Raw genomic sequence first — 15,633 nt, forward strand, 5'->3', positions numbered from 1 at the left:
CAAGCATCTAAATCAGGGGTCAGCAAAAACCTTTCTGTAAAGAGTCAAACAGTAATAGTTCAGGCTTTACAAGCAAATAGTTGCTTGCTTCTGTTGCAACTCCTCAGCTCTGCATGAAAGCAGTCACGGACAATATGCAAATGAGTGAAGTGTATGCCAATAAGACTTTATTTACAAAAGCAGGCGGTGGGCCGGATTTGGTCAACCCCCGGTCTAAAGGAAGTTGGAGAGGAAGAGCTTCCACCCAGAGAAGAACCTCTCAGTGAGGGGAAGAAACAGACTAAGAGTAGGCTCATACCGCACTCTTCTACAACTGACAATACTTTTAAAATACAAAACAAGATTAGCTCAGCCAGTTAATCTTTTTATTTTGAGTTTTGTAAAAAAAAAAAAAAAAATCCTTGAGAAAAAATGTGTTAAATATCAGTAAAGAGCAGGAAAACATGTGGCTAGCTTTACGCTATCAAGCTAAACATATACACAAAGGCGAACATTAAGTAAAATACTAGGGAAAGGTAGCACGTTGGGGCCTAACTGCAGTTTTCCTTATTGCACATAAAGATTGCTGATAACTCCAAGTCTTCACTTTTTCACAGTTGAACATACTTTACTATTATTTTATCTAACATGATTTATATAACATAACGTTAATTGTATAAAACCACCAGTTTGCTACTGTCGAATGCAAGTAGAAGACAACGTTCTTCCCAATTGCAGTATGTAAGCTCTCTATAAAAAGTTCCCCAGATCACATCATCCCCTGTTAAATTCATCCTATTCTATTTAAAAAATTGCTTTTCAGCTATTAAATGAATCTTGGTGGCCTTCTCACTTAATCATTTTAATGGACATAGTAAAACTTCCTAAGTAAGAAGTACCAGATGTATTTTATGTAAAAAATAAAAAGACAACCTAGGAGGAGGTGAGGCTGCCATGAAGTCACACTTTGAGTGATTTCAGTGATAAATCCCAAATCCACAGACTTAAGACCCACACAACTGAAAAGCATTCCTCTGCTTCTCGAAAGCCCACAACTGGAATAAATAATCACAGCGAGGCTCAGCCCCCAGATGCCCATCAGCTGGATAGCGCCCCAGTAACGCTGGCATCTGAACTTTTTTTAAGTGCTTTAGACAGCAGATGTAGAGTTCTTCACGCTGTTTACAAGTCCTTTTCTGAGTTCCTCCACCATACACAGGCCCAGATAATTTTCCACCGGCCAAGAGTCAAACTGACTGTGACATTGGGCAATTCTGTTAACCCTTTTTAAAAGGTGGCCATCAGAAATGAGAAGTGACCTCAGACCTTTTCAAAAGGTAGAACAAGCAGGCCTGCTTTCTCATCTTCTCCAAGGCATGTGGAGCTGAAAACTGGCGGCCTGTACATTCCATGTGGGCCGTGGTTACAGTATACCCTGCTTACCAAAATAAAACTGATATCGAGAACTTTGGTTTTGCTCTTTAAAGTTTCTGCTAGCACTGGGTGACAAGATGTGTTTGTTAACTAAAAAAAACTACTTATAAAAATTGAAACTGGAAAATAATGGTTTATTTCTAGGTCTTGCTTTGAAAGGATTGTCAAAGAGCCTCCTTGCTTCTCCTATTAGACACTAGCATTGGTTTCTAGAGCATTTCTCTGCACACTGTGGTCATTCGGGTTTAGAAAGGGGGGGAAGTCTTTTCAGGTGTGAAAGCCGTGAAAGCAGCATTCACATGGGTTTGTTTCTAAACTCTAACTCTTGGCCACCAGATTCCTTCAATCTCCTGTGTCAGCACACAGCAGCTGACGCTGGCAGGCCAGGTTCTCACTTAAAAAACAAGATAAGAGATCAGAATTCAATGATAGCAGCCTTATGCATTTGACAGACTAGCTGCCCCACTAACTCATCTACAGAATCAACAGCAAACAGCAGGCACGAAACTTGTCAAGTTCCCCATTTCTCAAGTGGAAAAAGTCATGCTTATGAAATCAGCAAGCTGACTTTCCAGCAGCCCTCATTCCAGATAGCATTTTACAGCAGATGGTAAAATCAGCTTCTGACACACCTCTTAGAGCTCACAGTGGGTAGGAAGGTGGGTTTCCCCGTGGGTGATTTTCCCCTCTGATGAGTTGCTCAGTGGCCCGCCACTGATCTCCCCTCAGTACATCAGTGGGGTTTCTACATTTAGAAATCACGTTGTTCGTGTTAAATATTTGACGTGATTACATTAACTCCACTGCGGACAAAGAAAGGGAGAGAGACGGGGGGTGGGATGTGAACCAGACCTCTCTTTTGGAAGGAGCTGTTACTTCTTTGCTTTAGACTGAAATGTTCGTGGATAGCTGAGATATCATTTTTCATGTTTTCCAAAGAGATTTCATTTGTCAACGAAACCACAGAGGACATTTTCAAGTCTAGAGAACACAGCCTAAAGAGCTCCCTGCTGTTTGCTTGATGAAACATCTGATGTCACAGTGTGATTCTGGCTTCCAGGCTTCCATGCTCATTTGTCCAGTCACTGAGTAAGAACCCTGGATGGGCAGAGTCCATTTAATCACATCTTCCCTTCCTATACTTGTTTCCCAGGAAGAAATCCAGCCTTATTTAAATTCCAAATTTCCTTTTCTAGGAGAGAAAGTTCACGTCTTCTTGTAGCCCCCAAAAACGGTATTAAAAGGTATGGCAGGAGACTTTATTTTCCCTCTGTCTGTGCAATACCAAAATTTGCATCTCCTGAATGACCCGCTACCGACTTCATCACCACAGGGCCTCTGCTCGGGCAGGAAAGGGCCCCCCCTTATTCTGAGGGGTCCAGCATGGATTCAGGCATGGGGACAAGCAAAGTGTGAAGAGGAAGAAAGGTCACCTGACTGCGAAGAGGATGACTAACTCAACCCCAGGTTAAACTGGAAAGGCAGCTTCTTAGAAACCTTCACATTTGATTACTCAGCAGCTCAGTTAAGACAAAACCCGCTTTTTTCCACAAACGGGGGCAAAGTTGACAGGTTTCTAATCCCCTGCCCCAGAAATACCCTTATGTCTCCCTTTCGCGCTCCGAGGTTTTTAAGCGTGACCTTTGCAGCTGTCCTTACGGAGCACGTTCTCGAGGTCAGCGAAGATGAACATGAAGCGTGTCCCCGGCTGCCCGGCTGTATCGTCGGCCACTGCTCAGTTTGGTCCACGTGACTAACAATTTTTTAAAAACTTAATTTGCTAGGCCATTCTTTAAGGGTCCAAAAATGGTCCACTGGGAGTTCTACACTCAAGGCTCTCAACCCTGGCTGCACATCAGAATCCCTGAGGGTCCAAAACAAAGCCCGGAAGCGAGGCCCCCTCCAAACCTACTGAACCTCAGTCTCTGAGGGGCAGAGCTCTGACACTGGTATTTTTTTAAAAAACTGGCCAGGTAACCCTAATGTGCAGCCTGGGTTGAGAACCTCTGCTCTAGAACATTCGACTGCTGAACTGCCATCCCCCCAACCCAGAACAAATATGCTTGTAAGATGACTTGGGATTACCCTCTCAGAGGAACTCCGTTCAGTTGGATATACCATTACTCAGCAGTTTTGGTGTGATTTATGCCAGACTAGCAGCCAACAGTTGGCCTTGAGTTAGATCATTTCTGGGCTTCGTGGCACCCCACTCTTCTCCACTCAGCACAGGCATAAGCTTCTAGAGGTGGAAGCATTTCAATGAATGGACTCCCTTCCTGGGACCCCTGGTAAGGTGAGGATTATTCTTCACATCTTGCAAACAAAAATCAGGACCATGGGTCAGTGACTTACTCTGATCCACTGAATAAAAAAACCCAATCAAATAACTACAACCCTAGCTAAAGTTTGGTCTGGTCTCGGCAAACCTCCACTTACTCATATTTAAGTAGGTCAGAATAAAATGTTTGCAGCGAAGACTATGAGACCCTTTGGGGGAAAACACAATAATCTACAGATTGACCTAAGACTAGGATGAGAACCTCAGTGGTTATTAGCCCTCCCTATGAGGGTAATTTCTTATAATTTGCTGCAAGCTTCCTGTAAAACCAAAATGACAACAAAGCCTTGAGGTTAATGAAGACAGAGTATGTCCTACTTGGTTGGCTCTTTTCAAGAACCATTGTCAGGCTTTTTCTGTTAGCTTCTTCCCTCCAAAATTAAGTAAATAAGCAACATAAGAGACAAGCAAGGCTTTTTTATAGACCCAACCAGCCTATCTCTCCATCTCTGCAAAAAACACACACAAAAGCCTCGCCTTTTAAGTTTATATGGCATGACTGGCCATGACTGAGATAACGCTACTGAATAAAAACCCCTGTGCTGGTTCGGGGCACGGGCACAGACACATCGCCAGCCCTCTGCCAAGCCTGGCAGCTGCCCTCTGCAGTCTGACCCCACACCATAATGCCCCCCATCCAGGGCTCTCTAAGAAAGCTGCTTCTCTGGTTGTGGGTCATAGGTTTTCTCCAGTCCCTCACTAGCCGAGGTAACCCAGAGTGTCTCAGGGGTTAGGTCCGTTGGTTAGCTTTTTATCAAACTCACAGAGCCCAGGGATAGCCATAAAATCAAAATGGACTTTAGTGTAGAGAGAAAGGAAGGAGGGGAATAAAAATCATTCAATTATATTATATTGAAGCATAAGAAATTGCCATTTCTGTATTTTAAAAATGGTTAAATATCAGCAATTTCATATGACTCAACCTAATAAATTTTTCCTGGTTTGCACAAATCTAACTCAAAAACAAAGTGTGAAGCAATGTCTTATTTAAAACTGTGAGTTAAGAAGATTAAATGGCTGATTTCATTATGGGTGGACTAGACTGGGCCGCTACTTTGTCTGCCATAATTAAGAAAAATGTCTACATTTTATGAAAGCATTTTTTAGAAACTTGGTTTTCAAATATACTAGCACTGAAGCATAGAGACGTGGGGAGAATCTCAAACTTGGTTTCTAAGAATTCTCTCAGTATTTCACCTACTACAGGTGTGGGCAGGTAGAACAGCTCACTCACCAAGAACCCAAACTAAAAACCTAAATTTCAAACTACATTCACACATCAAGCTGGTACAAGCCTCCCTAGGTACCAAGAAGATGACCTTTCTCTACACGGCACTCAGTGTGAAGACATCAGATCATTAATCTTATAGCAGATGGGACCTTCCACTGGGGTGAATAACGCTTAAGCTTCCATTCACTCACTTCTGCTTCCTCACGTGGCCACTGAAACCTCATGCATTTATTAGCTCAATGTTTAGAATTGCACTCAGTCTTTAGAATACTATCTTGTGTTTTCTTTGCAGTTAGTTTTTTCACAGTGAGATTTCTTCCCTCTGAATAATAGCCTATTGCCTCTTAGGCTTCTTGCTGCCTTCTCTTCCCCAGAAAAAAGTATCCCACAAATTTTGGTGTTATCTCCAAACCCACAGTAGATATCTCAGTCCTATTAATCAGTTCCCAGGCAGTCAGCTCATATGGTAGCCCTCAAGAATTGACTGGTTTTTGCAGTGATATCATCATCAGTGTCTAAACAGTTTCTCCTGACCTCAGGTTAATTAAAAAACAACAATATAACACTATTTTGCCTTTGGTTTAAAACATTTCAGTCACTTGTTCTTTATGGAGATTTCCAGAAGGAATTATAATTCTTGCCTCCACGTTGAAATGTTCATGGATATATTTTCCAGTCTTCAGTCTAGAGCAGACACAGGGAGCAACGGAAGTCAGGAATCCTGACCTGAGGCTGCGGTCACGCAGCCCTCGGGCCCGGAGCCTCCACTCAAATTGCTTGTTCGTGTTTTCTGTCCCATGAAAGACCGGCTTCCCATAATCCTTGGAGGGCCAATCTCAATTGCCTTCCTTCACCATCTTTCCTCTAGCCTGTTCTCCCCGAACTTGCCATTTCCACAGCCAGCTAGGCTTGCACTGCTGCGTATGGATAGGAAGCCTCTCCTGGGAGCAGGTCCCAGCGCCTGCCACACCTTGTTCAGATGCTGCAGGCGACTGAAGGGAGAGACCGGTAAAGCATGCTATCGTTGTGGTGTTTAACTCTGAACAGTGCACTACTATGTGGAAAAGTAGGAATAGGTCTGCATTTGTCTTGACTTAGGGACACTTCAGCCCCACCAGCTGCATCTTGGGTTAAGTTTTAAATGTTAAGATATCTTCAGACCTCAATAAAACAGGAGCGTTAGTTCCACTCAGTCAATGCCCCGCCTCACACAACACTGGGGCTAGCAACCCTCCTCACCCCACCTGGGTGGGCCGACCCCTTCGCCTCAGGGTTTGGGGGGCGTCATGCATTATCATCCAGGGGGAACACCAGGCGGGTGCCCCGGCTGGAAACCTTCTGGTCTCCCATTCCCAGGTCTCGTTCCAGCACCTCCTCGGAGCTGCTCTTTGTTCTCCGACCACCCTCGAGGCTTGTGGAGGCTGTGTGGGAGCCTGAGGAGCCATTCGCAGTCACTGTGCTGTCCCCGTAGGTCAAGGTGAGGTCACCCTCAGTCAGGATGAAATCGGAGTCTTCCTCTCTCAGTGGCTCTTGGTTCTGAAAAGTGCAAGGAAGAGAAACAACAAATGGGGGATTGCTATCTTCCAGGGCTGGAGCCAACCCCAACCTCGACTCCTCATCTGAAAACTAAGGATCGTGAGACTTGCCTGCCTTGAGCCTCCAGGGTGGTCACCAGATGTAAACTGCAGAGTGCTATTCAGTGTAAGGCACTGTTGCCTGAACCAGAACTTCGAACGCCAGAAAGCAGTTCTGATTTTAAATGCCTGACAGCTCAGGGTTGGTGACAAAAGGGAAGAAAGGGAGACCAGCCTGGATTTGCAGCTTCCCAACCCACGAAGAAAGGAAGGGGTGAGGTCACTCGGAAAACCTGCAAATAGGTTTTGGGTCCTCTCTTCTCTGGGGAGATCTTCCGGGTGGGCCTCCTGCCCCACACAAACCATCCTAAATCCACCTGCTCTACAGCTGAGCTACAGCAATTGAGGGAAGAGGACAAACCGGAATGGGGATTTCCTTCCTCTCTCCCCAGAAAAACCCTGATGGGAAGCCCTCAGGTAGATGAAGGGAGTGATAGAGAGGGAGGGCGCATTTTCTTGGGCATCTATACATGCCTGTCAGGAACATCACATAAGCTCTCATTTGATCCTCCTCCCCCCGCCCCCACCCCAGCCCCATGCAGGATGCACTCAGGTTAATTAAAGAGAAGATCTGAGCTAAAGAGAGCCTATGAAATTTGCTGGAGGTTGTCCAGCTGGTAGGAATGAGAGTTAGGATTTACGGTGCCTCCAGACTGGTTTTACCCACATAAAGGATGTGAGAAATCACTCTGGCAGGAAGAGGACTGGCATGGCATCGCATGCTAAGCAGCAGGTGTAGCAAAACAGACAAGGCTGAGCAAGGCAGGTGTTAGCCAAGCTGCAGCCACTGGAAACTCCAAGAAGGCAGGCAGGGAGAGGCTCAGGAAGCAGCTGAGGTCAGACACAACCTTTCACCCTCCGGCAGGTTTAACAAGCAAAACAAGGGGCGGTGTGCTCCCCTGCTCCCCACCGCACATCTGTCAAACACTGTGAACTTCTGTCTTGAATGGCAAACACATGGTTTCAAAACACTCCAGGGAAACTGCTCTTTCTCATCTACCCTTCAAAGTGCACCTGAAGCCCGGCGTCCTCTACACAACAGAGTCTCCTCAGTCCAGGACACCGAACCAGCCTCCCTGACAGCCTCGTGGTCCCCGTCCAGCCACGCTGCCCGAGGCCACAGGCGGATTCTCCTGTACCTGTGTCTGGACTCTCCGTCTAGATGAGCAACCACCAAAGGGTAGTGACCTTCTTCTGCTCTTCTTGGCACCCTTCCTTAAGGTGCTTAACTTATAGTAGGTGCTAGATGGAGGCCAGTTAAGTGCACTGACCTACAGAGGACCCGTGGGTTCTGTCTACCTCCCTTCTGTCCCAGCCCATCTCTGTGCATTCACTGGTGACAAGCACATGCTTGTTTTCTGCATTGTTTCTCAGTGACGTTGACTGCTCCACAGTCCACACTGTGACTCCACTTAACCAATGCTCCAGCCTTTCTCCAGGCAAGCACGCAACTCCTCTTGCTTGCTGCCTCAAATCCTCACTGGAATGAGGCAGGGTGCAAGTGTACAATTCAATAAAAATCCTCTACTCAGGCAGAGGGTAATCGTGAAACTCCCAAATTTCCTCCTCTCCATTAGTGTTTAGAAAGTCCTGAAACTCAATCTGCTCTGTGACAGTTTTAACAACAAATGACATCATGTATCCCGTTTTAGCCCGTTCCATTTCTCCCTTCACACATGTGCTAAGAAATGTTTTGTTCCTCTCCATCAAAATACTTCTCCCAGGGCTCTTAGCTCCCAGTTTTCAGGGGGAGACTCTCCTGGCACAGATTTTACTCTTTTAAAGGTTTGGAGCCTCAGAGGGACAGAGAGGAATGTGAAACAAGAGCATGTGAGGGAATTGTGCAAATGTAGCCAAGCGCCCCCCACAGCAGCACAGGGGGACCCAGACACGAGCCCCGGCGTGGCCTGCTCTGACCCCTCGCAGTGGAAAGCAGGGCCAAAATTCCCCGCCAGGAGAAAACAAGAGTGGACGTTGACCCATTCCATTACAAAACACAAGCCCAGACAAATAGCACCCAAGGAAAGCTCATTCCTTTCCAGAAACGAGGACACAGTAAAACGCAGTGCAGAGGGATTTCCAAGTCAGAGCTTAATGAATGCTATACGCAGGCGAGGAAACCGATCCACTCCCTCGAGCTCTAGATGACGGGACCGACAATAGTTCTGTTAAGCTAAAGGTTTCCTTAATTATACAACTAGCTGGCCACTGAAGGCTGCTATGAAAAAGCAGTGAAATCACCTTGCAAACACCTGCAAACAAGTGTGCTGTGGGAACGTGCACATTTGAAATAACCAGGGGTCATTGTCATAAGTGGAAGAATACTGTTTTCTAGGTAGATATCAAACCTCAGTGGTTTAGAGGTAGTGGAAACAGTGAATAATGAACACCTTAGATATCTCCCAAATAAACTTGGTGAAGTACAAAACGCCCTATAGGTGATGGGCGAGGACCACACAACCATGAGTCCAACAGTCACGAGAGCCGCCAGCCTGAGACCCTCAGCCGGCACTAGACTCCGCAGGGACCCCCTCCGCTCCCTCACCTTTGGGGTCCTCAGTTAATTTTTCAGACTCTTTGCTCGCGCTCTCTCAGCAGCAGGCACCCCATGTCTGGAGCTGACCGGGAGCCCGGGCGGGACCTCAGCCCAGAGCAGCAGCGGCAGTATGGAGGGTGATCTTGCCTGTAGCCCGTCACCCCATCTTGGGTTGGCTGTGGGGAGTCCACAGCCAAACGTTACCTCTCGGAGCAAAGCCTGAGCAGTCTCTCGAACTGGTGAGGGAAGTGCTTTCAGTGTCAGTGCCTGGCAGTTTACTGAGTTTATGCTGAGTTCAAACTAGTCCAGATACCCTAATCGATGAGCAGGGCAAGAGTCGGTACGCTTCGGATTAGATAAGGTTTTTATAAAGCGTTGGGAGTGGGCTAGTCATTTTACTATTACATAGACATGAAAAGTGACTCTTATAAAACCCAATTAAGATGGGAGGCTTTAGAAATTGTTTAAAAGAGACTAGAGCTAGAAAGCAAAGAAACACATAAACCTGATGTAATCAGCTGGAGCTTCATTAGTGGGACAAGTGGTGATGCCGGGTCAGCACCCTTTGTCTCCGATGATAAAACACATCCAAATGGCCCACACTGTCACCTTAGACAGAGGTCCCAACTGAGCAAACTACTCAGCATTCAGAAAAAGACAGCTTTTATTAAATAGGCTGTCAACAGGACGGGAAATTATAAAGCTTTTTAATCTATTGGTCTGTGTCCTTCCAACATAAAAGGCACTCAGCATTATTATCCAGGCTCAGAGATGTTACATTAAACACTCACCACAAGCGCTAAAATCACTTTACACACTGGGAGTAGTTCCGGGGAAATGCTGCTCTCACCATCCTACTCATGTTTTGTAATTTAAAGACAGTTTATCAGAGGTGATACAGGAATTTCATTTTTATGTGAGGAGGAGCAGGGAGGCTGGAAGGCTCAACTGTCCCCTTAAAGGGAAGGAGACACTGACGCTGCTCTGTCACGGCTGGCGGAGACTCGAAGCAGAGGCCCTGCAGAAGTGCAGTTCTACGAGGCCCAACGCGCTCTCCCAGGGAGGTCGACGCCGCCCACCAGCTAGGTTTGCAGGTGTAGCTCTGTGCCTGCCCCAGGCCTTTTCAACTGCTGCCTTCCTCCTGAGGGAGCCAAGGAGGAGCCCTGAGGACCACACAGAGCTCACTCTCTGCGCAGCAGCAGCAGGGGCAGGACACAGGGCGACCTGGCAGTTGTAACCTGTTCTTGAAGGAAGAGCCGGCCATTTAAGGAGCTGCACCCTCGGATCCCGGGGGCTCTGATCGGGCTGCCCGTCAGCACTCCAGACTGCCGATCCCTCTCTGCCCCAGCGCCCGCTGCCCAGCTACGGTGTCCAGGTGTCAACATCCGTTTCCCCTCTGTACACCTGAATGCACACAACTGCTCCCAAGCCAGCTGCCCCGCCCCGTTAGAACTTAGCGGGTTAGGGCCCTTCTCTTTCAGATCTGGGCTTTGCGTTCTGCTTTTCATCTAATTACTAATTAGATGTATTACTAATTTACTAATTACTAATTTACTAATCAAGTAAACTGTACGTTACTTACTAATTATTGGAAAGCGGCATTAGGGTCTTAGCTCTGCCAGTTACTAACTGTGGGACCTTGGCACGTCCCTTATCTGTAACTGCAGGACCTGCTTAGTCACTGTACAGCCAGGAGAATAAACTTCGCCTTTGGGAACTGTAAGTCTCTTCACGAATTTGAGGACTTCTTTTCTCCTGGGCTGTAATGGTTGTGCCAGTGACAAGATGATTAGGATGGTGGAGGAGAGATGAGGAAGAAGGAAGGTCTTTCCCTCTCCTCCAGTCCCTCCAGGTGGCAGCTGCTTGCTACCCACCTCTCTCTCCATCTCTGCCCGGCAACCTACGTGAGGAGCTCAAGAGTCAGTCCTAAATCTAAGACGTCCACTGGTGTGGATATCCTTTTCATACTGTGCTGAGTCTCTTTCTAGAATCTGAAAATGGAAAGGACCTGCCCATGTCAACATAAATAAACAACTTATAAAAAGAATCCTTACATTTGTGAAATGCTTTGTAGTTCACAGCAAACCTTATCCTTTAATTCTCACAGCACGCCTGTGCTACTAGGCCCGTTTTACACATAAGAAAACTGAGGCACAGAGCACTTAAATGGCCTCAGGGCTTGGATTTGAATCCAGTTGTTCCGATTCCAAGTCCAGTGTTCTTTCAACTATGCCACAGCTGCTGATGTTGTGGAGCCCCACAACCCTGGTAAGAAGTTTCTCTGTTACTGTGCAAAATATATAAACATACGTAAGTTGGCCGTTTCTAATCATCTTATTAGAGAAGCAAGATCTGAATTTGGAGGCTTGAGTGCAATAGGTTCCCTCTTCCTGGGTAAGAGACCATGCCAGCATGGTTAGCAGGAACGCAGCCCCAACGCGCGGTACTTACGTCGTACACCTGGGGACTGGTCAGACATCGAGCGAGCAAGCCACACCAGGCCGGGAGAGTGGTCGTTAACGGGGGGCCACTGTGTGTGAGGATGGGCTTCAAGTAACTTTAAAAAGAGAATTAAGGAAAAATGTCTGCAAAGAAATCTCACACCTAACAAAAATGTGTTTAGAAATCCCAAAGAGTAAATCATCCGACATTCTACCCACAAAAAGCCTCTTTCCTCCATTTTACCAGTACAATACAGAAAACACTTGTAGTCTGCAACAGTCTGAATCAAAGATTAAACTATGCCCCATCAGCCTTCAGTGTTAACTGTTAACTCTTAGGTTGGTGCTTCCCAATTTTCAGTTTAAAAGAATATTTGATTAACTAGAACACTTTGCTATGTTGAGTGAGAATTCTGGTTTCAATCAGCATTCCAGCTTTTGACACACAACCAGCTCATGTCTTGGAGACAGGAGGTAATGGACCTGGAGCGGAGATGTTGCGGCCACTGGGTGTCTGTAAGTATTCTTGTTAAACCACTCTACCCAGAGGGCACATGGTGGCAATGTTTGAGGGGGACAGAGGCTTAGAGGTAACCTAGGGCTATGACAAAGGAGGAAATTGAGACCTGGCGAGGTGAAGTGACTCCACCAAAGTCACTCAGGCCGCAGATCTCCCCGCCTCCCGTACAGGGCTGTTCTTCACTCTGCCTGCTGCCTCTCTCCCAGACTCTCCGACACGGCATTTCTCAACCTGGTTACTACTGACATTTTGGGCCAGATCATTCTTTGTTGTGGGGGGCTGTCCTGCATTGTAGGGTGTTTAGCAGCATCTCTGGTCTCCACCCACTAGATGCCAGTAGTACCCCCAACCCCTCCCCTTGGTGTGACAACAGAAATGTCTCCAGACATTGCCAAATGTCCCCTGAGAAGCAAACTCGCCCTCGGTTAAGACCACTGGTCTAACACGAAGGTCAGCTGTTACATGGAGAGCTCAGGGTTTGTCATCCTGTGGATATCTGTGCTGCCAAATGGACAGCCCTGTGTTGGACGCACCATGAAGCACGTGTCACATTATGATAGAGTCGGACCATTTCCGATACCCATAGCCTAACCTGCAATGGAAAAGGGGGAGACTCACATGGGTACCCCAAATGCAGGAATGGCCAAGAGACTTTAAAAGAAGGTCACACGGTGTCGCAGCCATCTGTACTCAAGAGGATGACTGCTCTCTCCAAGCCCCACCACTTCCTGTCTTCACTTACAGCAGCACGAGAAAGAAGCCTCTCTACAGGAGGAGGAGGAGATGGCACGGGGAGACTGGGCAGACTTCTAGTTGGGAATTACCCAACAAAGGAGGGTGTGCGGACTCTGCTGGAGCTCTTTACCAACAGAATGAGCCTCCTTTGACCGCTGTCCTCTAACGGCCTTCCTGGGAACAGCCCCTACAGGCCTATCAGCTATGTTGTGTCTTTAGCTCACAAGCTGACAGGGGCTGGATGTGTGGAATGATTAATACAAAAAAGTCACCAGGGGACCAGAGGCTACCTTTCAGTTCCCTGCCTCAGGCAGTTCAAAGAAAGCTCCCTCTTCCCCAAATACAGAAGGCCCTCTAACAACTTCTCTAAAAGAGAAAAAAAATATATATGCATACACATAGATTTTAAAATATTCAAATTGTCGGAAAGGCAAAAATGAAATATCAAGTCTCTCTTCTCCACCCAGTTTTGCAGGTAACTACCATTATAACTTTATACAACATTTTCTTCTTCCATTTCTTCATTGATAAACTTTAGTCAAAGGCTTCTAACTCCCTCCTATGAAGGATGGTAAATTTAATTCCCTTATGCTCCTGCCTCCTCTTTCCAATCTTTTTCCTTTCCAATTTTTATTATAATTTATTTTACACTGTAGATATATAACATTTGCATTCTATTTTATAATAAACCTTCTATACTTCTAGACTATAGATTGAGTCTGTTAAAAAGCAATAAGCAGCATTTGTAATAATGTTATTATACGAATATTATTCACCGTAACCAAGCAGTGGTTGGAACACTATTAAAAAGACATGTAATACAATGTCATTTAAACTCTGTTAGTCAGAAGAGAACACGTGAGTGTCTTGCTAAATAAAGGATCTTTTTAAATTTGTTTTTAATCTTGTTCACTTCTGGGTTATAACAAATCACTGCTTCTTCAACGTTGTCCCCTTAGTTGGATTTTGTTTTGTTTGATCCTTACGGTTTTTACTCCTTCTCATAGAGTCTGCACGGTGCCAAACTTTCTGAATTCTTGCATATCTAAAAGCCACCCTCCTTTTTTTCGCTCATTTTTGATGAAAAGTTCAGGTGTAGAATTCTAGGCTCAGACTTTTCCTTTTCATCCTGGAACTCAGATAGTGCTCGACAGTACTCTAACATTCAATTTTGGTGATTTCACGTCTGATTCTTGCCCCTTTGGAGGCTGCCAGTTTTTCTCTTTGGAACCTTGAAGAGTCCTGTTTTTCCTCCTGTACTTGTGGAATGCTATAACGAGTACATCCATCCTAGTCACGCTAGGTGGGCCCTTGCACTCTGGAGACAAGTCACTTCCCTTAGCTAAGGGATTCTTTCTTCCATCACTTCTTTGGTATTACTTTTTTTTTTTAAAGATTGGCACCTGGGCTAACAACTGTTGCCAATCTTTTTTTTTTTTTCCTGCATTAATTTCCCAAACCCGCCCCCGCCCCCCACGGTGCATAGTTGTATATCTTAGTTGCAGGTCCCTCTAGTTGTGGGATGTGGGACGCCACCTCAACGTGGCCTGACGAGCGGTGCCATGTCCGCACCCAGGATCCGAACCCTAGGCTGCCGCAGCGCAGCGCACAAACTTAACCACTCGGCCCTGGTACTTCTTTTCCTCCACAGTCTCTATCCTCTCCTTTCAGGTCCTGTTAAATGACTGTGGACCATCTGGGTCTAACCTCCACATCTTGAACTCTTACATAGCTCTGATTTTTTGCTTGAATTCTTAGAGATTTTTTCCTCAACTTTATCTTTCAGATCCACAATTTGGTCTTCACCATGTAATGAAACTATCCATTCCATTTTTGGGTTAATTTCAAAAACTTTAATTTCCAAGAGTTTCTTCTTATTTGATTGCTCCTTTTTCTTTAATTTTTTTTATTAAGGTAACACTGGTTTATAACATTGTGTAAATTTCAGGTGTACATCACTATATTTTGACTTCTGTATAGATTACATCATGTTCACCACCAAAAGTCTAGTTGCCATCTGGATTGCTCCTTTTTCTAATAACCTGTTCTTACATCACGACCGGAAAAATCTCTCAACTCTAAGGATTTTATTAGAAAAATTTAAAAATACATATTTGGAACTGTTTAATTACTTCGGCTCCCTCCACCCTCATGTCTTTACTCAGTTTCTCAGTTCATCAGACAGGTGGGGACTCCTACCACACTAAAGTGGAGGGGGGTAACTCTGGGGAGAAAAATCTTTGGTGGCCTCAAGATCTGCTTCTCTACCAAACCCTCCCCAGGCGGTGTCTCTACTTTCTTTAGAGAACTATGGCCTGAAGAGAAAATTAACAGCTGCTAGTTGACCTGTTGACACAGGAGATACTTGTTGCAGCTGCTCTTAACAACATTCTTTAATAAATCAGCTGGCTGAAGACTCACTTTTGTCTTGGGCTACAGTTTTCTCTGCTACAATTCCCTCTACCTTTGGTCCTCCAAGTAGTCAAAAATCTCTCTCCTGTGAGTACAGTGAGCCCTGGAAAGAGAAGGGAGGTATATGTGTGCGTTGAGCCTCTCATCTTAAGGTGGAATCCCATCCATGCCATTTTCAGTCTTGTTCAAAGAAGGAGGTACCACACTCCATTCTTGCTGGCCTGTGGGAGTCATTCATACCCAGCTGAACTCTCCTCTGATGCAGCCAAAGCCCACTTTGTCTTGCCTGATCATCTATGGAGCTATAGAATGAATCACGGGCACCTTCCTCATCTAATTCTCCAGACACTTGTGTCTGCTGATGATCTTAGCT

General features: G+C 45.8%; 1 protein-coding gene and 1 long non-coding RNA gene across 3 annotated transcripts in view; one reads left to right on the forward strand and one right to left on the reverse strand.

Moving 5' to 3' along the window:
• Positions 1 to 145: 145 nt before the first annotated feature.
• The window catches only part of SLC9A7 (solute carrier family 9 member A7), a 156,138-nt gene continuing 140,650 nt past the window's right edge, over positions 146 to 15,633 (reverse strand). For both annotated transcript variants that reach the window (XM_070606461.1, XM_070606460.1), the window contains 2 exons: positions 11,604 to 11,709; positions 146 to 6,518 (listed from right to left, as the gene is read on the reverse strand). In XM_070606461.1, the coding sequence (XP_070462562.1) occupies positions 6,267 to 6,518; positions 11,604 to 11,709 (358 nt within the window). In that variant the 3' untranslated portion in view covers positions 146 to 6,266. The remainder of the gene's footprint in view (positions 6,519 to 11,603; positions 11,710 to 15,633) is intronic.
• LOC139081181 (uncharacterized) overlaps positions 11,911 to 15,633 on the forward strand; it is a 28,295-nt gene continuing 24,572 nt past the window's right edge. The window contains exon 1 of the long non-coding RNA XR_011536297.1: positions 11,911 to 12,109. This is a non-coding gene — a long non-coding RNA (uncharacterized lncRNA). The remainder of the gene's footprint in view (positions 12,110 to 15,633) is intronic.

This window comes from Equus przewalskii, chromosome X (genome assembly GCF_037783145.1).
Source record: "Equus przewalskii isolate Varuska chromosome X, EquPr2, whole genome shotgun sequence".
Classification (NCBI taxonomy): Eukaryota; Metazoa; Chordata; class Mammalia; order Perissodactyla; family Equidae; genus Equus; species Equus przewalskii.